The 24,622-nt window shown below is 52.7% G+C and overlaps 1 protein-coding gene across 1 annotated transcript in view; it reads left to right on the top strand.

The window, feature by feature from the left end:
- The first annotated feature begins 904 nt into the window (after window positions 1-904).
- ELAC2 (elaC ribonuclease Z 2) overlaps window positions 905-24,622 on the top strand; it is a 31,482-nt gene continuing 7,764 nt past the window's right edge. The window contains exons 1-16 of the mRNA XM_047758824.1: window positions 905-1,207; window positions 1,698-1,748; window positions 1,875-1,945; window positions 2,685-2,749; window positions 3,815-3,872; window positions 4,561-4,629; window positions 5,543-5,656; window positions 7,476-7,534; window positions 10,348-10,406; window positions 10,537-10,609; window positions 11,179-11,291; window positions 11,421-11,516; window positions 12,332-12,470; window positions 12,565-12,650; window positions 19,436-19,551; window positions 20,313-20,409. Of these exons, the coding sequence (XP_047614780.1) occupies window positions 975-1,207; window positions 1,698-1,748; window positions 1,875-1,945; window positions 2,685-2,749; window positions 3,815-3,872; window positions 4,561-4,629; window positions 5,543-5,656; window positions 7,476-7,534; window positions 10,348-10,406; window positions 10,537-10,609; window positions 11,179-11,291; window positions 11,421-11,516; window positions 12,332-12,470; window positions 12,565-12,650; window positions 19,436-19,551; window positions 20,313-20,409 (1,499 nt within the window). The 5' untranslated portion in view covers window positions 905-974. The remainder of the gene's footprint in view (window positions 1,208-1,697; window positions 1,749-1,874; window positions 1,946-2,684; window positions 2,750-3,814; window positions 3,873-4,560; window positions 4,630-5,542; window positions 5,657-7,475; window positions 7,535-10,347; window positions 10,407-10,536; window positions 10,610-11,178; window positions 11,292-11,420; window positions 11,517-12,331; window positions 12,471-12,564; window positions 12,651-19,435; window positions 19,552-20,312; window positions 20,410-24,622) is intronic.

The raw sequence follows: 24,622 nt of genomic DNA, 5'->3' as shown, positions 1-24,622 counted from the left end.
TGCAACCTACACCTCACGGCAACGCCAGACCCTTAACCCACTGGAGCAAGGCCAGGGATCGAAGCGGAAACCTCATGGTTCCTAGTCGGATTTGTTAACCACTGAGCCACGATGGGAACTCCCTGTTCTCTCCTTTTAAAATTGAGGTATAGCTGATGTAAGTATATAAGGTACAGGTGTGCAAGAGAGCCTATTGTCTTAACCACCGACCTTGCTTTTCTTTCCAAAAGTCAGTAAAAACATCTGTAACGTGTGTTCATTCGAATAGCAATGGACATAAAATTAGCAAAACTCCCACGATAATGCCCTATCTAGTTTATCTCCTCACACTGAATCCTAACAACATCCACAAGAGGTTGACTTGTCTAAGGGGACAGCTCAGAATTGGTGAGGACAGACCTACTGTGCAGCACAGGGAACTCTACTTAATATTTTGTAGTGACCTAAAAAAGGAAAAGAATCTGGAAAAGAAACTTATGTATGTAGAATTGAATCACTTTGCTGTATACCTGAAACTAACATGACACTGTAAAAGGTGCATTTCATTGTGTTTATCTTTCACTAAAATAAACTTTTTGGAAAAAAAGAAATTGGGGGTGGTTTGGCGGGGACGGGTCTCGAACACTTCACCACATTCCACTGCAAGTACTAGCTCTTCGACCGGCATTGCTTTTTCCGGTTTTGCAGTCCCGGAGGTCCCGCCCAGGCGAGGGTTTCCGGAAACGCGGAAAAAGACCAGTCGTGGGGCCGTTCAGGGCGCTCTAGCATGCCTGCTCTCTATGGCCCGGCCAATTGACAAGGATGAGAGCCGAAGCTCGTTCCTATTGGACACGTGGCCTCGTGTAGGCGGGCGGCTCGGCTGGCTGCGCGCTGATTGGCTGGGGCGCCCACGAGGGCAGAGGGGCGGTGTGCACGCGGGGCACGCGGGGACGCCGGCGGCCGGTTGCGCTGAGGCCGGGGCCAGGCGGGGGTGCATGTGGGCGCTTCGTTCGCTGCTGGGGCTGCGGTCTGTGGCTGGGCGCACCATGTCGCAGGGGCCGGCACGCCGCCAGCGGCCACCCAAGGACCCGCTACGGCACCTGCGCACGCGGGAGAAGCGCGGCCCATCGTGGGCGCCGGGGGGCCCGAATACAGTGTATGTGCAGGTGGTGGCGGCGGGCGGCCGCGATGCGGGCGCCGCGCTCTACGTCTTCTCCGAATACAACCGGTCAGTGCGCCGCGCCGGATCTAGCCGGCTCCGCGGGTCCCCTAGCCGAGCCCCACCCTGCGAGCCTCGGGGCTGCGCGCAGGGTCACCGGGGCCCCTCCTCACGGTGAGGGTGAGAGAGCCTGGGCCCCGGGAGGCCCCCGTGAGCTTTAGACTTGGGTATGAGTGTGCCCTTTCCAGACCTGCGCCCCGAGCCCCCTCCTCCTGGGCACCCCAGGACCGAGGCTCCATAGTCGGTGTGTGGGGTGGGCAGGTCTGCGGAGGAGGTAATGGGGAGAGGACCCAATGGGGAGAGGAACCAGCTCGCCCCCGCCCCGTGCCCCAGCCCCTGCTGAGGAGGGTCCTAAACCCAGCGTTCTAACAGAAATGCGGCTGATGGCAGAGCACATGTTTTTTAGTTTTTTCCTTAGGGTGTCCAGCAGAACAGCTGAACGGTGGCAGGGTTTTAGAGTCCAATCTTCTGACTGCTCTGGGTAATGTTCACTCTCTAGGTATCTCTTCAACTGCGGGGAAGGCGTCCAGCGACTCATGCAGGAGCACAAGTGAGCCGGCCATTTTCCTTGGGGTGGAGACGCTAATGGAGCTTGTGGCAGGGGTGTTTTTACAGCAGCAGAAGGGGGTCCCTGGTCGGTCTGCTTTGTCCTGCTCAAGTGTTTTCTGTCTCTTAGGCTGAAGGTGTCTCGTTTGGACAACATCTTCCTGACTCGAATGCACTGGGCTAATGTGGGCGGGTTGTGTGGTGAGTATCTAGGGTCAGAGGTTGGAGGGAGGACTGGGGGGGTTTAACCTGCCTGGCTCCCCCTCACCAACCCCCTGTCTTTGGAGTTCACGGAAGCCGGAATTTTTTATGCCAGCCCAGTCAGCTGCAGTGTGGAGCATCAGAAGCTAACAAAAGTAGATCTTTTAAAAAAACCTGGATATTGCCTTCAGGTGTAACCATTCATCTCATTTATTGAGTGGCCGGACCGGAGACACGGGTCGTAAACGGAGAGTGTAGTGGTGGTGGTTACTGTAAGTGTATCTGCCGTGGAGACCATCAGCTCCACTCAGATACCCAGGATTCAGATCACCCCCTTGTTAACGCCCATCAATTAGCAAGATCGAGATTGTGTTCCTGCCAGATGGTGTGAGGTTTGTGCGGTGGGTCCGGAGGAGTGGCGGTGGAACCAGTCGGTGTCCCAGAGCTGAGGCTCAGAGGAGGCGAGGAGGCCCAGGGTGCAGAATTGAATGGGCAGGCCTGGGCGCCTCACCCTTGTAGCAAATCCCCCTGGTTCTAGAAGGTTCTAGAAGCATTTGCGTCCTGTTCTTTTGCTCTCGGGCCTCTGGCCTGCATCACTGATGGGCTGCCTGTGCGCCCTGATAACTGGAAGTGAGATGAGGACAGGTAGAAAAATAGCAAGTTTGAGTAAGGCCTGTCCCTCTGGGTGGCCACCCCGGGGCAGGGCGCTGAGAGGTCTGGTTTTATCTGCTCTTTTTAGGAATGATTCTCACGCTGAAGGAGACCGGGCTTCCAAAGTGTGTGCTTTCTGGGCCTCCCCAGCTGGTGAGTCTCTCCTGCCGCAGCTCAGAGCCAAGTCTTCGGTTTAATGTGACTAACACGTGTTTCCACGTTTCCAAGTCAGCCGCCTCCCCTCCGGAGAAAACTGATAGTGGAGTAAACACTTCACCTTTCCAGTTAAAGACACCTGAGCCCAAAGCTTTATTAACTCGTATGATCTTAAAGCAGCTGCTTTCCCTCTTGGAGCCTCGTCTGCACCTGCGCAGGGCTTGGCCTTGTTAAGGGCTAAAGGAGGTAACGCCTCCCCCGTACTCAGTGCTGCTGCGGTAGCTGTTTCACACCAGGTGGGCACACGGTGGATGTTCGCTTTTCTTCTTATCAGAGTTCAGACACACCTTCCAGACCGGCTTCCCACACTGTTGTGTGCACGTCCTTATAGCCGTTGAGTGTAAGGGTTCATTTCCCAGGTGGAAGGTGAAAGCAGCCGGTCACCAAGCCCTGTAAAGTCTGTCTGCTCGGCCTCCTTCTCGGTAGCTCTGTCCCTGCACCCACTCCCGCCTCCTGGTGACCTTCCGCCACCAGGACCAGAGGGGCCTGTCTGGAGCATAACTGCAGGCTGGTTTTTCATCCTGAACTCTGCAGAGGCCTCTGTGGCTGTGGCCTCCAGACACCTTTGTGGCCCCTGCGCTGGTGTCCGCCCCCGGCCTCCAGGTGGGATTGCGTGGCTGGCTCTCAGGCCTTCGTCCGCACATAGATCCCCCCTCGCCCTGCCTGTGTCCTTCCGACCTTCAGGGTTCAACTGCCAGGCCCTGTGCTCAGGAGCCACCCAGCCTGTCTGAAAGAGCAGGCCCCCAGCTCCCTGGGGTGTTCATGTTTGCAGGTCACTCAGCACAAGGACGGCTGCTCCTTGTTGTCACCTGTTTGGTTTTTGTCTCCTCCCCGGGTTCTCACGGCCCGCTCCCTGGCATCTCACGTGTGGTGGACGCTCATATTCGAGGTTTGCAGGAAGGAGGTTGAAAATACTCCACACCTGTGAGGCCTCGCGTGCTTGGATGTGTGTCCTCCACTTCCGCAGCCGTCCCTGCTCACTCCTTTATTTTTCTTTCCCAGGAGAAGTACCTGGACGCCATCAAAATATTTTCCGGTCCACTGAAAGGAATAGACCTGGGTACGTTCTCCTCCGTCGTGAACCGTTATTTGCCGGTTCTCTTAGGCCCTCATCGCTCAGGTTGGAATCCATAAAACTGGCGAGACGAAACCTTAAAATCAAATGCTTCGTCTTTGTGAGGTGAATTTGTAAAACATCACCCATTGCACGCTCTCTGCCGCCACTTCACGCCACCCCCAGACCCGGGCGGGGAAGGCAGGAGGGCTTTAAAGCCGCCGTGCGCGGGCCGGACGGGGGTCTCCGTGGGGCGTCGAGGCGCCTCCCTGGGCCCGGCTCCTGAGCTCCTTGCAGGGAAGGGCCGTGAGTGGCCCTTCGGGGCTGGGCAAGGGGCCCGGGGCTGGGAGCATCCCCCGTGCGTTTTATCTCAGGCCGGGCCCCGGCCCTCAGAGCCGAGATGATCGCTTCTCTGACGCCCGGTGCCGGGTGTTCGTTTCCATCTCACACTGACGTAAATACCGGTTGCTTTCTCATCCCGGTGGGCGGCCGCCAGTGATCGCGACACGGTTTCCCACATGGCATCGTGAAAGGTAACGGCCGAGTGAAAGGTCTCTTCTGGAGGTTTTGGTTTCCTTAGCAGTTCCAGTTTTCCCGCAGATGCTCGCCCGGACTCCAGAGCCGTCTGGTTGGTCGTGGGTGGTGACCTGGAGAGCTGGTTTTCACAGCTGTGTTTGCGGGTCTTTCTCCGTAGCCGTGCGGCCCCACTCGGCGCCAGAGTACAAGGACGAGACCATGACGGTGTCGCAGGTCCCCATCTGCAGTGAGTGGGGGGTGAACGCTGGCCTGGGGTTCAGAGCGTGCGGCGTCAGCTTAGCTTAGGACTGAGATGCGGTTCCTGCCCTTGGGAGCTTGTAGCCGCAGGACAGACACGCGGGACTCCCGCGTGATGCTCGGACTCACCTCGTTGAGCTCTGCGCTCAGGTTTGCCCACGTAGGGCTTGGGCTTTGTCTGCTGAGGGTGTCACTGTCCCCCGCGATCCGAGGCCTGGAGGGGTTTGTGTTCGGACTCCTGCAGCCGCCCTGTGCACGTGCGCCGGGGGTCAGGGGCTCAGGAGCCCTCTCGGGTCCCGGGGCCAGACGGCGGGGTCTTGACTTGGAGACACAGTCTGCACGTGAGTCCCTGCGGTGTCCCCTCGCCTTTAGTCTGGTTAACCCTCCGCGTCAGGACTGCAGGGCCGACAGGACGTGTCCTTGACCCTTGGTGCGTTAAACCCGTGCCCGGTGCGGAAAGGGTGCAGACGGGAGCCCCCAGCCCAGGAGCAGCAGGGACACGGGCCTGCACCGCTCAGGGCTGGGAGGGAGGCAGTGGGCGAGGTCACAGGGCGCATAGGCCTGCCCCCCTCCGACCCCCGAGTCTGGATTGTGTTCCCTGTTCCTCTGCAGCAGGTGGCCGTCCCCCTTAGACCTGGGTGTGACCAGGCCAGGAGCTGACCTTGAGTCTGAACTGACGGCCAAGTGTGCTCCTCGTAGTGCTGGGGACCCTAGACCAAGGTCCGCGTGGGGAGGGTCTGGTGAACCCGCCAGGGCCATGTGCTCTCGGGTTGTGCCCCTCCACAGGGGCCTTGCCGGCTCAGCCTGGGAGCTGAGCGAGGATGGGAGGAGGGAACGGCCCGGAGGCTGGGTGAGGGGTGCAGGGCCTGGTGTGTGATTCACATGTCCCCTCCCACCCCCAGGAGAAGGTGAGCAGGCGGCGGGGACGCCCCAGCCAGCGTCCAGTCCAGAGAGGCCGAGTGCACAGCCAGCTGCGGACCCCGGATCAGCTGAAGGGGAGCAGCGCCCTGCTGAGGGTAATGGGCTCGGGCGGCAGCCGCCGTCGGGTGGGGGGCCTCTGCTCAGCCCGCTGCTCTGCGGCGGCGTCTCCATCCTAGGAAAGCTGGGTGTCTTTCTTGTCACGTCAGGACTCAGCCGTGCGGCAGGTGAGCAGGGTTATCTTAAAGGAGGCCGCGCGGAGCTTGCAGGGCCAGTGCACAGACCTGGGAGGACCCCAGACCTAGGGTCAGCTTGGCCAGAGGAGAGCAGGGCCTGGCAGGTGGTTGAAACAGGCTTTTGTGTTTTCTCTCTCTCTTTTGCTACAAAATCACAGTGTTTATCTCATACAATACAGTTCACTAAGACTTTACGATTTGTTTGTCTTCGGATTTTATTTTTTATTTATTTTTGCGGGGTGGGGGCTGCACCTGCAGCATATGGAGGTTCCCAGGCTAGGGGTTGCATCGGAACTGCAGCTGTTGGCCTCCACCACAGCCACAAGTAGTGCCAGATCCAAGCTGCATCTGTGACAGGTCACAGCAACACTGGATCCTTAACCCGCTGAGGCCAGGGGTCGAACCCCCGTCCTCATGGATACTAGTCGGGTTTGTTACTGCTGAGCCTGAGCCACAATGGGAACACCTGGGTTTTTTTTTGAATTCCCGTTTCACACGTGGCTTGTGTCATCCTCAAGTCAGGGTCCGGCCTTTGTGCACCTGCCGTGTTTCCACGTCTCCAAACGCAGGGCTGTGCCAGCAGTTGGCGTCAGCGGCCTCAAGGAGGCATGGTGCACCTTTCACCTTTCTCCTTAAGGCAGCAGTGATGCAAGTGAATTTTTCATGCTGCAGAAACTAACACCTGAGCTGATAAAACAGCCGTATCTGAGAGTGGATTTGCACCCGTTCTCCCAGAATGACAGTCTGCTGGCACACAGAGTTAAAGTTCCAGATGAGAGGTATCCAGGGAATTGGGCTGCTTAAGGGCACAGATGTCCAGTGAGGGGCACAGCTGACAAGCTCCTGTCTCTGTCCTGCCGAGGCCGTGTCTGTGAGCCATCCTTTTTGGGTGCTGTGGCTGAGGGCCGGGGCTGACACCCACCCAAGCCAGGTTGTTTCTACCAGCCTTTCAACTTTTGTGTTACTTTCCTTTTTTTTTTTTTTTGCCGTGCCCATGCCATGCAGGAGTTCCTGGGCCGGGAATCAAACCCATACCACAGGTGTGACCGGTGCCGAACCCTTAACTAACCACTAGGCCACCAGGGAACTCCTCTTTTCCGCACTCTTATACTTTATAAAGCATATCACAGCTTGTTTCTTACCTCCACTTCCACATAAACTGTGTCATTTTTTAAATGTTCCACTTGGCATTCTGGTTGGGGTTTTGCATTTTTCTTTACTCAGATCTCAATACGGGTGGGAAAAAGAGATGCCCTGCTTGAGGGAAAATACTGGTGTTTCTTTGTGCCTCGTATCAAAACAGTTGTGTCCAGGGAGTTCCCGTTGTGGCGCGGTGGATTAAGAACACAACTGGTATCTATAAGGAGGCGGGCGGGTTCGATCCCTGGCCTCGCTCAGTGGGTTATGGATCTGGCATTGCTGTGGCTGTGGCATGAGTCACAGACGTGGCTGTGGCTGTGGTGTGGGTCACAGACGAGGCTCAGATCTGATGTGGCTGTGGCTGTAGCTCTGATTTGACCCCTAGCCTGGGAACCTCCATATGCTGCAGGTTGTGGCCCTGAGGAGACAAAAAAAAGAAAGAACAGTTGTGTCCATTTAAGATTGTAATTAGGTATCAGACGACCCTGGTGTGTGACACTAAGCCGTCATGCTTGCTTGGTCACAATCATCTGCTCCTCAGGTGTCGGCCAGAACACGCGTGGCAGGGACCCCTCTTTGGTGGTCGCTTTCATCTGTAAGGTAAGCACCGTGCCCGCGGGAGGCGGGGAGCCCCCTGAGCCTTTCTGATGTTTGAACGGAGCGGCTCCGACGTCAGCCTGTGTTCAGGGCGCAGACACCCGTTGCCGGGAAAGCTCAAGCGTGCGTGCGTGCGCGTGTGTGTGTGTGTGTGTGTGTGTGCGCGTGCGCGCAGGTTCCCCTCTAGCCAGAGCCCATCTGCTGAGAAGGTTTTGTATTTGACCCTCCTCCTCCGACGTGAGGAGCAGCTAAAGGCTAAGTGTCTTTTTCTTTTTTTGTCTTTTTAGGGCTGCACCTGCAGCATATGGAAGGAAGGGGTCTAATCGGCGCTGTTCCCGCCGGCCTGCACCACAGCCACAGCCACGCAAGGCCAAGTTTCGGAAGTTAAAGACTTCACAGAAAGCTTTGTTTCTCTTCAAACAAATCCGGCCTGTGTTGAGACTCCTTGAATGCTTTAGTTTATGTCCTCTCGCGTCGTCAGCAGGGCACTCATTTTAGCGTTGCCGCGCATCCACGGAGGCCTCGGTCAGTAAGTCTGAGGCTGGTCAGGTTTTGTGACAGCGGAGTTTTAATAGGGACTTGCCCGTCTGACCGACGGTCTGCATTAGTAAGAGCTCACGTTACTCTTTAGAATAGTGGGGTCTGCAGCAAACACTTGTGTGATGAGACTACGTCGTTTCTTGTGGGCTTTGATTTTTTTTTTTTTAATTTAATGGAGTATAGTTGACTTAGAGTGTTGTGTCCGTTTCAGGTGCACAGCAAAGAGAATCAGTAACATAACTGTAACTATTCCTTTTCCCCGTGTGAGTTATTACACACCAGTGAGTAGACTTTGCTGTGCCACACCACAGGTTTTCAGTAATCATCTGTCGTATGCAGCGGTGTGGCTGTTTTTTCCACCTTCCCAGTTCTTCTCTCCTGTGGGCTTTGACTCTTTAAAGAAATATATTTGATTTAAAGTTCATTTTAAAATATGTTTGTAATTTTCAGCCACATTTTAACACCCAGTAAGAACGTATGAAAGGTCAGCGGTCATACTGGTTATTGGTCCTGAGATCATTGTCGGCGTCACTTCCACCCGCTTTAGATAATGTTTTCCTTTTGAGTGATTTACATTTTTCCAAGTTAAGTACTGCTGCCAGTAGACCTGCCAGTTCTGTGAGTCTGTATCTTTAGGCAGCTAAGTAACTCTTTAAAGCCCTTTAGGTGGAACTGTGGTCGTGTGGGTCCTTCTGAGTGGCTGCCCTGGAGCATGCCGTGTGTGTGTGTGAGATCAGGGCTGCTGGGGGCCACTGTCCTGGGAGCTGAGGCTCCAACGCCAAGTAGCCGCAGGTGGTGCGCTGGCCTCTGCCCGCCCCTCCGTGGCTGCTGGGAGCTGGTCTCATGGGGTCATCCTGCAGCCCCTTTCCCTCCGTTCACCTGCTGCTGCTCAGGGACGGGTTCGGAAGGCAGGAAAGCAGAGCAGGTGCAGGTGCAGGTTCCGCCTTTGTGCCTGTGGGTCTGAGGCTGTGCCTGAGAGGAGCCCTGGGCTTCAGGCAGCCATGGGCCCCCCGGCCCCGGAGCTGGCTTCTGCTTCTCAGACGGGAGCAGCGTTCTCTACGGGTTGACCTCGGCTTGCAGGGGAGGCAGGGTTTTGCCCGCCCCCAGGGCCGGAGGTCCCGGTACGCGTTAGACACGTGTCTGTGCTCCTTGGGTTCCGTCGGTGTCTGCGGTTATTACGGCGCTTGTTGACGTCGTCATCTGCATCTGTCACCTAAGTGTTGTCCTCTTAGTGTTACCTGCATGCACGGAAGCGACACACTTTACTCTAGGATAATGTTCTGAAAGAATGCTCCACAGTTCCTGGAGTCCCTATTGTGGCACAGCGGAGACGGATCCGACTGGGAACCGTGAAGTTGCGTGTTGGATTCCTGGCCTTGCACAGTGGGTTAAGGATCCGGTGTTGGCATGAGCTGTGGTGTGGGTCGCAGTCGTGGCTGAGACCCTGCGTGGCTGTGGTTGTGGTGTAGGCTGGCAGCTGTAGCTCTGATTCGACCCCTAGCATGGGAGCCTCCATATGCCACTGGTATGTGCCCCCCAAAATAAGAAAAGAGAACTCCAGAATTCTAATAAGGTTTTAGGATCCAAACAGCAGGCTTTAGGATCCTAAGAGGAGTTTCCTAACTTCAGGAAGTGAAGAGAAAATGCAGAAAAATTTTAAATATCTAAAGAAGAAAATGAAATTCAAAATAAGCACTCAAAGACATTATGTGCCATTTCTGCCTATTTTCTGTTATTTTGTGTGAAATATGTGACTCTCTAAGGTGTTTGGACACAAGTACATCATAAATTTTGAACTTTTGTGGTAAGATTGTTGTTTTTCCTTTTAACATAATAGAACCCTGGCAGTTTTTCATCGTGACTCTTTTCCGGTATAAAAGGAACAGCGCAGTTTTACCAGCTATGTGAAAAGTAGAGAAGAAGCACCCACACTGGTTTTGTGTCCCTTCCTGAAATGCTGTGTCACACGGTGGCCTGTGTCATCACTTGTGCTGGGCAGCATTCTGCCCACGCTCCTTTGGCTGTTTCTTGATCAGCGCAGGGCTTTAAAACAAGTGTTTCTCCTCCAGGTGCCTGAGGGGCACTTTTTATTTGATAACGAAATGATGTATATTTTGTAAGATACGTAAGGAGTTCATGTTGGGAAGTAGAGCACTATGGTTGTAAGTTATTCAGCTTATAATACTAAACTGACACAAAACCGATTTTAAGATGACTGATAAAAACCAAACTTCGTCATTAGCCACTGAAATCACACTCAGTTCTCTTTGTTGCAGCTCCATTTGAAGAAGGGAAACTTCTTGGTACTCAAAGCAAAGGAGCTGGGCCTCCCAGTGTGAGTGGTGGGGTGGGCTGGCCTCATCCACCAAGCCCCGCCCCCTCCACCGAGCCCCGCCTCTGTCACGAAGCCCCGCCCCCTCCACCAAGCCCCGCCCCCTCCACCGAGCCCCTGCCTCTCATTTCAGCGGAACAGCCGCCATTGCTCCCATCATTGCTGCTGTCAAGGATGGGAAGAGTGTCACCTACGAAGGAAGAGAGGTGAGGCTCCCAGTTGTCATGGCAGGCAGGACCTGGAACACTGGACGGTCACTGTCCGGTTCAGGCCTGGCAGTCCCCATTTCGGAGGGAGGTGAACAGCTGGGATCTCCTCACGTAGCTAAGCGATAAGAGGGTCTCTGGTCTCAACTTGTCCTGCTCGTCGGCGCTGGCTGGCTGGGGGCCCTTCTGTGGGTTGTTCTCTTTGGGATGTCGGGTCCTCCTAGTAGGATGGCTGCTCTCCCTTGTACTTGAACTCAGTCCGTAAGAAGGACTTAGGTGCGTGGCCCAAAGGAATGACACTAGGTTCTTAGCAAGATGCAGAGGTGTTAGGAGCAGCAGCCACAGACCTGAGAGGACCGTGCGTGCCAGGCCGGGCTGCTGGCCGCCCTGGGAGTGAGGCGTCCTTTGCAAGCCAGCCTCTGTCGGGGCCCAGCAGAGGGACCAGGGAGGGTGCAGGGGGTGATCTTTCTGTGGGTGCTGCTCACTCAGGAGGGTTGACTTGAGGGCCCTTTGATGTGCTGCTGAGCCAGAACTGCCCTGCCAGCACTCTGACCCCGGCCACTTCGCAGATTTTGCCTGAAGAGATCTGCACGCCTCCGGATCCTGGGGTCGCTTTCGTCGTGGTGGAGTGTCCAGACGAAGGGTTCATTCAGCCCGTGTGTGAGAACGCCACCTTCAGGAGGTGAGGGGGAGTCTCCGGGTGGGGAGGTGAGAGCCCCTCGTGGGACCTGTGGCTGCTCCTGCCTGGCCTGGGCTCCCGCCCAGAGTTTGCATCTCGACGCAGCAAAGCCTCCTGTTTCCTTCCTCCCAGTTACCAAGGAAACGCCGAAGCCCCCGTGGCCCTGGTGGTTCACATGGCCCCTGAGTCTGTGCTCCTGGACAGCAGATACCAGCAGTGGATGGAGAGGTAGGAGCCCGCCCCGCCCGCAGCCCACCTTTCCCCCTCCCGCCGTGCCTCCCCCCCATAAGCCTAATGAGGCTCTGCTGGCGCCCGCCCCCGCCGCAGGAGCACCTGTGCAGGCGAGGACAGTCCCCCCCAGGTGGCGCCATGTCTGCGCGGGTCCCGTCTGCCCCGGGCTGGTTTCCTTCAGGCTACACCCTCCACACCCCTCCGAAGGAATCCTGCCTCTGTCATGATTCCCTGTGTGTGTCCAAAGAAGGGACTTGAGAGCATGAAGTAGAAGCTTCAGTTTCTTGAATAACGATGGATTATTCACTTAATCGGGCAGTGTGTTAAACACATGGCATTTCACTTTCTCGGGTCTTGCCACCTGCCCATGTTTAGTGACGCCGAGGCTGGCGTCGGCTGGAAGGAGCTGCTGGGGTCGGACTCCGGAATTGTGGGGACGCCAGATGGCACGTCCCCTCCCCGCTGGCCCCTGGCCCTGTTCCCCAGGGTGTCAGCATTGGTGTCCGCATCCGTTTTCCTCCCACTCCACCTTCGCCCCCCTCCCAGTGCTGTCTGCCCCCCGCCCCCAGTGCTCCGGTGTCTCCAAGTCCCCAGCTGTGGCTCTGGGCTCTAACTTCCGATTTTCTGGGTTCTTTCCGACACACCCAAAGGCGTTGGAGGGTCCAGACCCTGCGGAGGAGGAGCAGGGGTGTTTGGCCGTTCACGGCGCTCCCTCTGGAGGGGTCGTTCATCCCCTTGGACACTTGCAGCTGCGCGACCACCCCGCAGACAGGAGTGTCTGGAGGGCACCCTGTGACAGTCTCTCGTCTTAGGTTCGGGCCTGACACCCAGCACCTGGTTCTGAACGAGCACTGCGAGTCGGTCCACAACCTCCGCAGCCACAAGATCCAGACGCAGCTCAATCTCATCCACTCCGGCATCTTCCCCCAACTCGCCAGCCTCCACCCGCAGGTAGCACCGCTGCAGGGGGTCCCTGTTGGGGCTCGGCCCCTCCCCCCACCCCCCACCCCTTTCTCCCCACGGACCATGGCTCTGTCTGTTGCAGGAAGGAGTTGCCACCTTCCAAGTGCCCACAGTGCGGGGCCAGTGTCTCCTCAAGTACCAGCTCCGGCCCCGGCGGGAGTGGCAGAGGTCAGTGTGGCAGGGCGGGCTCTCTCTGGGGAGGGCCAGGTGCTCAGTGTCTCGGTCTCTGCAGCATAGCAGCAAGAGCCATAGACGATACACACTGGCTGGGGTGGCTGTGTCCCCAACGCAGACCTGGTCACTGCACAAGCTGACTAAACCAGGTGAGGCTCGGAGCTGGCAGCCAGGTTACCCTCTCCTGACACCCATTTGTCCTGATGACGGCCGTATGTGTTCCTGGTGTTGGAACATGGAAGATGCCTGGTGAAGAAAGTCAGTCACCTGGAATCCTGTCACCCTGAAGTAACAGTTGTCCACTTTGTGTGTGTTTTAACTTTTTTCATTTTCTAAAGTTGTATTCAAGTCTGGTTGATGTACAGGGTTGTGTAATTTCTGATGTACAACCAGGTGATTCTGTTACACATACACGCACGTCATTCCCTTCCAGATTCTTTTCCCACGTGGATTATCAGAGTGTTGGGTACAAGTCTCCGTGCTGTACAGCAGGTCCCCGTTGGCCAGTCATTCCTTTGACCTCCTTTTGCAGAGGCCAGTCCCAAACCCCCAGTCCATCCCCCATCCCGTCCCCATTGTAACCGTAAGTTTGTTTTCAAGGTCTGTGAGTCTGTTTCTGTTGTTCAGAGAAGCTCATTTGTGTCCTTTTTTCAGACTCCACATATAAGTGATAAATGTTTTCCACTGACTTTTACTTAGTGTGACAATCTCTGGGTTTATACATGTTGCTGCAAATGGTATTATTTCATTCTTTTTCATAGCTGAGTAATATTCTGTTGTATATATGTACCGCATCATCTTTATCCATTCCTCTGTTGATGGACACGTTGCTTCCATGTCTTGGCTATTGTGAGTAGTGCTGCAGTGAACATTGGGGGTGCATTATCTTTTCTGATGATGGTTTTCTCTGGATAGATGCCCAGGAATGGGATTGCTGGGTCATATGGAAATTCTATTTTTAGTTTTTTGAGGAAGCTCCATACTACTTTTCATAGTGGTTGTACCAATTTACATTCCCAACAGCATAGGAGGGCTCCCTTTTCTCTGCATTCTCTCCAACATTTACTGTTCGTAGACTTTTTTTTTTTCTGTTTTTCATTTTTGGCCATCCTGCAGTATATGGAGTTCCTGGGCCACGGATCAGATCTGAGCCACAGTTGATCTGGGATCAGATCCCAAGCCATAACTGTGGCATTGCCGGATCCTTAACCCATTGTGTTAGGCCAGGGATTGAACCCATGTCCCAGAGCTCCCAGGATGCCACCGATCCTGTTGCACCACAGCAAGAGCTCCGTGTTTGTAGATTTTTCGTTAATGGCCAGTGTAGCTGGTATAAGGTGGTACCTCACAGTAGTTCAGATTTACACTTCTCTGATAATTAGCAATGTTGAGCATCTTTTCTTATGTTTTTGGCCTTCTGTATGTCTGGACAAATGTCTATTTAGGTCTTCTCCCCATTTACTCAATTTTATTATATTTTTAGTTGTACAGCCACCATCACAACCCAGATTTTCAACATTTCCATCCCACACCCTCAGCCCCTCTCCCCTACAGCCTCTCTCCATTGGTAATCATGAGTTGTGCAGTCTCTGAGTCAGTCTCTGATCTGCAAAGACGTTCATGATTCCACATGTAAATGATAACGTACGGCGTTTGTGTCTCAGTGACGAACTGCACTTAGCATGGCAATTTCTAGGTCCATCCATGTTGCTGCAAATGCTCTCCTTTCTTTCCTTTTAATGGCTGGGTAATAATAATCCATCGTGTATATATTACCGAGTCTTCTTTATCCACTTCTCTGTCGATGGGCATTTAGGCTGTTTCCATGTCTTGGCTATTGTATATTGAAGTACATGTATCTTTTTTTCTCTCTTTTTTTTTTTTTTGGTTTTTTCTAGGCCCGCACCCACGGCATATGGAGGTTCCCAGGCTAGGGGTCTAATCAGAGCTGTAGCCACCAGCCTACATCACAGCCCCAGCAGTGTGGGATCTGAGCCGCATCTGCGACCTACACCACAGCTCACGGCAACGCCAGATCCTTATCCCACTGAGCGAGGCCGGGGATCGAACCCGTAGCGTCGTTCCTAGTCAGATAACCACTGAGCCACGATGGGAACTCCACGTGTATCTTTTTGAGTCATGGTTTTCTCTGGATATATGCCCAGGAGTGGGATTTCTGGATCAAACAGTAATTCTGTGTTTAGTTTTTTGAGGAATCTCCATACCGTTTTCCACAGTGGTTGCACCAGTTTACATTCCCACCAGCAGTGTAAGACCGTTGGCTTTTCTGCACACCCTCTCCAGCACTCATTGCTTTGTAGACTTTTTGATGATGGCCATACTGGCTGGTGTAAGGTGGCACCTCATAGTAGTTTTGATTTGCATTTCTCTAATAATGAGTGAGGTTGAAGGTCTTTTCGTGTGTTTTTTGGACATCTGTATGTCGTCTTTGGAGAATTGTCTGTTTAAATCTTCTGCGCATTTTTTGATGGGATTGTTTGGTATTTCGATTTTTTGGTATTGAGCTACAGGAGGCATTAATATATTTTGGAGATTAATCCCTTGTCAGTCACTTCATTGGCAAATATTTTCTTCCATTCTGTGAGTTGTCTTTTCATTTTGTTGAGGGTTTCCTTTGCTGTGCAGAAACTTTTAAGTTGAATTAGGTCCGTTTGTTTGTATTGTCATTACTCTAGGAGGTGGGTCTGAGAAGATACTGCTGTGGTTCATGTCAGAGAGTGTTTGGCTGTGTTTTTCTCTAAGAGTTTTACAGTCTCCGGGCTGACATTTAGGTCTTTACTCCATTTTGAGTTTACTTTTGCGTATGATGTTATGGAGGGTTCTAATTTTATTCTTTTATGTTTAGCTGTACAGTTTTCCCACCGCTTATTAAAGAGACTGTCTTTTCTCCATTGTATATTCTTACCTCCTTTGTCATAGATTAACTGACCATAAGTGCAATGGGTTTATTTCTGGGCTTTCTATCCTGTTTCATTGATCTATATGTCTGTTTTTGTGCCAGAACCACACCGTTTTGATGACTGTAGCTTTGTAGTATAGTCTGACAGGGAGCCCAATTCCTCCAGCTCCATATTTCTTTCTCAGGATGGCTCTGGCTATTCTGGGTTTTTTGTGCATCCAAACAAACTTGAAAATACTTTGTTCTAGTTCTGTAAAAAGTGCCATTGGTAATTTGATAGGATTGAATTGACTGTATATTGCCTTTGGTAATTTAGTCATTTTGACAATATTGATTTTTTCCAATCCAAGAGCATGGTACATCTTTCCATCTGTTTGTGTCATCTTTGTTCATCAGCATCTTACAGTTTTCAGAATACAGGTCTTTTGTCTCTTTAGGTGGGTTTATTCCTTGGTATTCTGTTCTGTTTTGATGCAATGGTAAATGGGATTGTTTCCCTAATTTCTCTTTCTGATTTTTCATTGTTATTATATAGAAATGCAGTGGATTTCTCTTTTAATTTTATATCCTGCAACTTTACCACATTCATCGAAGAGCCCTAACAGTTTTCTGATAGCGTCTTGAGGATTTTCTAGGTAAAGCATCATGTCATCTTCAAACAGTGATAGTTTTATTTCTTTTTTTTGTTTTTTTCCTAATTTGGATTCCTTTCATTTTATTCTTCTCTGATTGCCATGGCTAGGGCTTCCAAAACTATGTCGAATACAAGTGGCAAGCGTGGACATCCTTGTCTTGTTTCTCATCTTGGTGGGATCAGAATTCTTTGAGCTTTTCACCATTGAGGAAGACGTGTGCTGTGGGTTTGTCATACATGGCCTTTATTACGTTGAGGTAGCTTCCCTCTGGGCCCACTTTCTGGAGGGTTGTTATCAGAAATGGGTGTTGGATTTTGTCAAAAACTTTTTCTGCCTCTGTTGAGAGGCCCATATGTTTTTACTGTTCAGTTTGTGAATGTGGTGTATCACCCTGACTCATTTGTGGATATTGAAGAATCTTTACATCCCTGGGGTAAATCTCATTTGATCATGGTGTACGACCCTTTTTTGATGTATTGCTGGATTCGGTTTGCAAGTATTTTGTGGAGGATTTCAGCATCTATGTTCATTAGTGATATTGGCCTATAATTGTTTTTATGGTGTCTTTGTCTGGTTTTGGTATCACGGTGATGGTGGTCTTAAAGTTGGGGAGCTTGGGAGTGTTCCTTCCTCTGCAGCTTTTTGGAATAATATTAGAAGGTTAGGTGTTAACTCTTCTATAAATGTTTCATGGATTTTGCTCCGGAAGCCATCCAGTTTTGGACCAGATGTTTTTGTTGCAAGTGTTTTAATCAGTTTCAGTGCTTGAGATTGGTCTGTTCATGTTTTCAATTTCTCCTGGTTCTATCTTGGAAGATTGTGCCTTTCTAATAGTTGGTCCATTTTTTCCAGGTGGTTAATTTTATTGACCTACAGTTGCTCCTACTAGTTGTTTGTGTTCCTTTCTATTTCTGTGATGTCTGCTATAACTTCATTTTCATTTCTTTTTTTGTCTTTTGTCTTTGTTGTTGTTGTTGTTGTTGCTATTTCTTGGGCCGCTCCCCCGGCATATGGAGGTTCCCAGGCTAGGGGTCGAATCGGAGCTGTAGCCACCGGCCTACGCCAGAGCCACAGCAACGCGGGATCCGAGCCGCGTCTGCAACCTACACCCCAGCTCACGGCAACGCCGGATCCTTAACCCACTGAGCAAGGGCAGGGACCGAACCCGCAACCTTATGGTTCCTAGTCAGATTCGTTAACCACTGCGCCACGACGGGAACTCCCATTTTCATTTCTAATTGTATCAGTTTGAGCCTTCTCTTGGTGAGTCTGGCTAAAGGTTTATCAATTTTGTTGACCTTTTCAAGGAACCAGCTTCTTGTTTCATTTATTTATTTATTTTGTCTTTTTAGGGCTGCACCCGTGGCATATGGAGGTTCCCAGGCTAGGGGTCCAATCGGAGTTGCAGCTGCTGGCCTATATCACAGCCACAGCAGGGCAGGATCCAAGCCGCATCTGCGACCTACACCACAGCTCATGGCAACACCAGGTCCTTAACCTACTGAGTGAGGCCAGGGATCAAACCCTCATCCTCATGATTCCTAGTTGTGTTTGTTAGCACCAAGCCACGATGGGAACTCCTGTTTTCTTAGTCTCTGTCTCGTTTATTTCTGCTCTGACCTTAATGATTACTTTTACTTACTGTGGGTCTTGTCTTTTGGGGGTTTTGTTTGTTCGGTGTGTCTTCTAAGTTATCAGTCTCTGCCTCTGGCTTTTTCCGAGATCTTGGATCATCTTTGCTGTCGTTACTCTAAGTCTTTTTCCGGGAGGTGGCTCACCTCCAGTTCACTTAGCTCTTTCTCTGGGGTTTGGCCTTGTTTCGTCGTCTGGCTCCTGTTTCTCTGCTGTTTCCTCCTGGCCCGCTTTCTGTGTGCTCTCCTTTCTGCAGGCTGTGGGGTGGTAGCCCCCCTTGCTTTGGTGTCCGCCCCCCTTGTGGCCAAAGTTGGTACAGGGGTTTGCTGCAGGCTTCCTGGTGGGAGGGACTGGTGCCTGCCCACTGGTAGGTGGAGCTGAGTCTTGTCCCTCTGGTGGGTGGGGCTTTGTCTCTGGGCGTGATGAGAGGGCTCTGTGCCTGAGAGGCTCCAGGCTCCTCCTCCCAGTGCCAGGCCCCTGGGCTGGGGAACCTGACATAGGGCTCAGAGCTTTCACCCCTGCGGAGAGCCTCTGGGATGTAGTTATTTTCCCGTCTGCAGCGGGGGTCGCCCACCTGGGGGTATGGGGTTGCTTCTATCACAGAAGCACCCCTCTTACCATCTCAGTGTGCCTGCTTCTTTGTCTTTGGGTGTAAGGTATCTTTTTTGGTAGCTTCCAGTCTGTTCTGTTGATGGTTGTTCAGCATTTGGTTGTGATTTTGGTGTTTTCATGAGAGGAGGTGAGCCTAGGCCTTCCGCTCTGCCCTCTGGTCCCTTTCTCTGCCTCTCCTGAGCTCTTTCTCTGGGGGGAGTTCCCTGGCAGCCTAGCAGTTAAGGACCAGCATTGTCACTGCTGTGGCACGGATTTGATCCCAGCCTGGGGCACTTCTGCACGCCGGATGGTTTGGTGGCTTTACAGCCTGACCCGCTGTCTGTCTTTTCCTCTGAGAGTGTCCATGTCAGGTTGTCAGCGGTGTGCTGGACAGGGATGTTCAGGTGTGACAAGTGTTACCTGTCAGAACTTTGAGTGGCACTTGTTCCCTTAGGGTAATTCTTGGAGGGGGATCACGGGGTCAGGGGGGCCCTGCTTAAGGCACCTGGTACGCAGACATCGCTGTCGAGTCCTGTGAGAGGTGCTTCTTGTCCTGCATCTTTAACTTTTAAAGTCTGAGTCTGGAATGACGTGCAAGCCCCATGCAGGGCGCGGTGTCTGTTAGGGTCGACCGCGTCTGGACACCAGGCACTGTTGTGTTAAATGCCCTCTCCCCTTCCCCCAGCCCCCCACGGGGATGCTCGATGCGGGTAGGGTCTAGTGAGTAGGGGTCAGGGAGCTGCCCTGGGCGCTCCCACCCTTCCCTTCCCCACCCCAGGGGTCAGTGGTGCGAGGGTGTCCCGTCCTGCTTTGAGCCCAGAGGTTCCGGGGAGCTGGAGCTTCACTGCGAGACCCACTGAGCAGGGAAGGTCCCACCAGCAGGAGGGCGGGGGTGCCGAGCACGCTCTGCAGATGGACCCCAGGGGTGGCTTCCGGGTATCCAGGGTGCTTCTCGAGGCCCCTCGTTCCCTTTGGTCCCCTGAGCTGCCCTCCTCCTGCAGGGACGCCGTCGTGACCTGCAACCCCGAGGAATTCATCGCCGAGGCCATGGAGCTCCCCGGGTTCCGGGAGCGCCTGCAGGAGTACAGGGCGACAGCGCAGGACGACCCGCCGGCAGGTGAGCAGGAGCCCGGGCCGCCTCCGCAGGGGCGCATGGCCCGGGCTTGCTGTGTGTCTGGTGAAGTCAGTGCCTCGCTGTCACAGGGCTTGTCCCCTGCCCCGGCCAGTTAGGTGACGGTGACCAGGCTCTGTCCACAAGGCCACGAGGGGTGGAGTGGCGGTTCTGGGACCTCCTGAGAGGTCCTGACAGAACTTGGGGTGGGGACCGGGGCCACTTGGGCTCCAGTCCAGGCTTTGCCCAGAAACGTCCACAGGAGACCCTGGCCACCTCCCTCACCTGGCTGGGCCTTCCCTGCCCCATCAGGACCTGCGACCTCTTCCCAGTCTTGTTTCCAGCTGGTGGGTGCAGGGGAAAAGCTGGGGGGGAGGCGGGCGGCGGGTCATCCAGGCGGCGCCAGGCCAGCCTGTGTCCTGGGAGGACCACTTCTTCCTGCACCTGCCGCGGTTTGCGATGTGATGAGAGACCCGCTTAGGTCCCAGTGGTGACCGTGAGCACGGCCCTCGGGTCTCTCGGACCCGATCCTGGGAGCCTCTTCCCCTGGGAGCTGGCCCTCACACCCCCCACCCCCGTCCCTGGGGCGGCGCCCTAGCGTGAGAAACGTGCCCTTTGCTGCGTCAGCGACTCGGAGCAGCTCCAGCGAGGCCGGGCCGGGGGCGTCCTTGCTCCCCTCCCCGGGCGGAGGCCCCCAGCCCTCCTGGGGGGAGGCGGGCCCCCCTCTGACCCGAAGACGTGCGCTGCTTCCCTGTGTCTGTCCGCAGAGGAGAGAGGCCGGTACCCGGAGGTGGTCTTCCTGGGCACGGGCTCCGCCATCCCGATGAAGATCCGCAACGTCAGCTCCACGCTCGTCAATGTCAGGTACGCCGGGAGCGCGCGGTTGCTGGACGGAGCCTGCTCCGCCCGCCAGGCGGCGCTCGGGGTCCCCGTGGGGGGTGAGGGCCGGGCCTGTCCCAGCGCCTGCGGGGCTAACGTGGGCCTGAGGGAGCCGCCCAGCCCGGTCCGTCAGGTCCCTGACAAGGCAGCCGGTCTGCGGCGCCCGCACCGTGCCAGGAGGCGGTCTGGCTCCCTCACCCTGCATGGGACTCATGTGAAGACCAACCTCCCGTCTTCCCATCGGGTCCCGCAGCCGGGGGCCCAGACCCGGGCCGGGGCTCGCCATCCCTGGAACCAGCATGGCTGGTTGGCGAAGCGGCTCCTGGGCTGTTGCGCTTGTTTCGTGCTCCCCTCGAGCCCAGGGTTTGCCTGGCGCCATTTGTGCGCAGGGGGAGTGAGCAGGGGCCGTGAGGTGGCGGGGCGCTCGTGCACGGGTGTCTGCAGGGAGCCAGGCTGCTTGTTTGTAAATTTCGCTTGCCGCTGGGCTGGCAAACCAGCGAATAAATGAGTCGCAGAGACGGTAAGAGGTTGCTGTGACAGGGGCGCGCCTGGCAGATGGCTGTGGCCTTTCCCGAGAGTGCAGGCCTGTCCCCACTCCAGGGCCCCCCAGGGTAACTCTGGCACTTGGAGCGTGGAGTGTGTCTGTGAAGGCAGGGGAAGGGCGGTTGGGTGGAGGCTCCGGAGCTTTCCTGAGGTGCTCCTGGGGCCAAGTGGCTGCCGGGTAGGGACGTCTCTCTGAGGCCCTGGACGTGCATCGGCAGCCCAGCCCCTGCGGGAGAACCAGAGCATCTGGGGCTCCTCTGCACGATGCTGTTCTGGCGGCCCCCCCACACTCCACCTAAATCGTCTCCTGACCCTCCTCACAGAACCTCCTAGAGGCCCAGCATCTGTGCAGCTCTGGATACTCGGCCTGTGCTTCACAGGGCATCGGGGTCCGCAGATGCCTTTTTAAAATTTATTTTTTTAATTTGAGGGTTTTTTTCCCCTTAAAGTATATTGATTTACAGTGTCGTGTCAGTTTCTCCCATACAGCAGAGTGGCTCGGTCACACGCACAGATACATTCCTTTTCTCGTGTTAGCGTCCATCGTGTTCTGTCCCACAGAGGCGGATGTAGTTCCCTGTGCTGTGCTCAGGACCTCGTTGCTTATCCATCGCAGACGTCGTGGTCCGCACCCGCTAATCCCAAACTGCCCGTCCGTCCCACTCCCTCCCCCTTGGCAACCACGGGTCTGTCCTCTGCGTCTGTGAGTCTGTTTCTACTCTGTAGACAGGTTCGTTTTAGAGTCCACACGTTAGTGATGTCATATGGCGTTTGTCTTTCTCTTTCTGACTTAGTATGGGAATCTCTAGTTGAATCCGTATTGCTGCAGATGTCATCATTTCATTCTTTTGAGGGCTGAGTAGTAGTCCATGGTGTGTGTGTACCACACCTCCTTCATCCGTTCACCTGCTGATGGACGTTTCGGTTGTTTCCATGTCTTGGCTGCTGTGAAGAGTGCTGCCGTGGACATAGGGGCGCGTGTATCCTTTTGATGGAAGTTTCATCCGCACGTATGCCCAGGAGCAGGATGGCTGGGTCATACGGTGGGTTCTAGACTTGGTGTTCTGAGGAGCCTCCATGCTGATCTCCGTCGTGCTTGTACCAGTCTCCATTCCCACCAGCAGTGCCGGAGGGCTCCCTTTTTCCACACCCCCTCCAGCCTTTGTTTCCTGTGAACTTGCTGGTGACGGCCATTCTGACCGCTGTGAGGTGGTCCCTCATGGTAGTTTGATTGGCGTTTCTCTGCTTACCAGGCACGTTGAGCGTGTTCCTGGACCTCTTGGCCGTCTGTGTGTCGTCTTTAGGGAGATGTCTGTTGAGGTCTGCTCGTTTTTTGATTGGGCTGGTGGTTTTTTGGTCTTGGGGTTGTATGACTTGTTTGTATATTTTGCAGAGTCACCCCTGTCGGTGACATCGTTTGCAACTGTTTTCTCCTGTTCCATAGGTTTTGTTTTTTTATGGTTTCCCTTGCTGTGCAAACACCTGTTCAGTTAGGTCCCATTTGCTCATTTTTGTTTTTATTTTCGTTGCCTTGGGAGACTGGCTTAAAACGTTTGTGTGGTTGAGGTCAGAATGTTTTTGTCTCTTCTCTTCTAGGAGTTACATGGTATCTGTCTTTTAGCCGTTTTAAGTTTATTTTTGTGCAGGGTGTGAGGGTGCATTCTAGCTTCATTGATTTACATGGCGACTGTCCAGTTTGCCCAGCACCACTTGATGAAGAGACTGTCTTTTTTCCCATTTTATATTCTTGCCTCCTTTATCATAGATTAATTGACCTCTGGGTTTGTTTCTGGGTTCCCTGTTCTGTTCCATTGATCTGTCTGTTTTGGTACCAGTTCCACACTGCCTTGATGACTGTGGCTTTGTAATGTTGTCTGGAGTCTGGGAGAGTTATATGCCTCCTGCTTGGTTTTTGTTCCTCAGGATTCCTTTGGCAATTCTGGGTCTTTTATGGCTCCATGTTAATTTTGGATTAGTCTAGTACTGTAAAAAATGGCATGGGTCATTTCATAGGAATTGCATTCAATCCGTAGATTGCTTTACGTATAGTATGGTCATTGTAAAAAAAAAAATTCTTCCAATCTGGGATCATGGTGTGTCTTACTATTTCTTTAAATCCTTTTTAATTTTCTTTCTTCATGTTTTATTGTTCTCAGCATATGATAAGTTTTTCGCTTTCTTAGGTTTATTCCTAGGTATTTTATTTTGGGGAGGTGCCACTTTAGAGGGTAATTTTTTATATTCCTTTTCTAGTATTTCATTGTTAGTATACAGAAATGCAACCAGTTTCTGAATGTTAATCTTGAGTGTTGCTACTTTGCTGAATTTGTTTATCAGATTGAGTAGTTTTTCTGTGGAATCCTTAAGGTTTTCTATATCATGTCATCTGCATAGAGTGACAGTTTTACCTCTTCTCTTCCAGTTTGGGTACCTTCGATTTGATTTGTCTGTCTGATTGCTGTGGCTAGGACTTCCAATACTAGGTTGAATAAAAGTGGTGAGAGTGGGCATCTTTGTCTTGTTTCAGATTTTAGTGGGAAGGCTCTCAGCTTTTCTCCTTCGAGTATTGTATTGGTTGTGGGATTGTCATAAATGACTTTTATGTTGAGATAAGTTCTGTCTGTACCCACTTTGGTGAGTTTTGATCAGAATGGATGCTGGATCTTATCAGATGGTTTTTCTGCATTGATACAATCACGTGATTTTTTTTATTTTTCTTTTGTTCATGTGTATGACATTGATTTTGCGTATATTGAAGCGTCTTTGTGAACTTTGGGTGCACCCTACTGGGTCGTGGTGTATGATCTTTTTTATGTGTCATTGGATTTGGTTGGCTAAAATTTTGTTGAGAAACTTTGTATCTATATTCATTGAAAATATTGGCCTAAAATTTTTTGTTGGGTAGTGTCTTTGTCTGGTTTTGGTATTCGGGTGATGGATTCACAGAACGTCTCTAGGAGTGTGGAGTGTTCCTTCTTGAGTCTTGGAAAAGTTTCAGAGGGATTGGTATAAGTTCTTCCTTGCATGTTTTGGTAGAATTCACCTGTGAAGCCGTCTGGTCCTGGACTTGTGTTTGTAGGGAGTTTTGAAATTACATATTCAATGTATAGTGATTGATCTGTTCAAGTCATCTATTTCATCTTGCTTTAGTTTTGGCGGACTGTATGTTTCTAGAAAGTTGTCCATTTCTTCTAGGTTGTCAAGTTTGGCATATAATTGTTCCGAGTATTGTCTTACGGTTTTTTGTATTTCTGCGGTATTGGTTGAGGTTTTTCCTTTTTCATTTCTTACTTTGTTTGAGTTCTTGCTCTCTTCCTGGTGAGTCTGGCCAGAAGTTTGTAAATTTTGTTTACCTGCTCATTTTTTACTGTTCTTTTTAGATCTATTTTATTAATTTCCTCTTTATTCTTTATGATTTCCTTCCTTCTGCTGACTAGATTTTGTTGTTGTTCTTCTAATTTTTCTAGGTGGTAGGTTAGGTTGTTTGAGGTTTTCTTTGCTGTGAGGAAGGCCTGTTTTGCTGCGAACATCCCTGCAGGGACTGCGTTTGCGACGTCCCATGGGTCTTGTGTGGTTGTGTTTCCATTGCCATCTGTCTCCAGGTATTTTTAATCTCCTTTAGGATTTCCACACTGACCTGTAGGTTTTTATTGGC

Source organism: Phacochoerus africanus, chromosome 14, assembly GCF_016906955.1.
Source record: "Phacochoerus africanus isolate WHEZ1 chromosome 14, ROS_Pafr_v1, whole genome shotgun sequence".
Lineage (NCBI taxonomy): Eukaryota > Metazoa > Chordata > Mammalia > Artiodactyla > Suidae > Phacochoerus > Phacochoerus africanus.
This window is presented reverse-complemented; position numbering and strand designations above follow the sequence as displayed.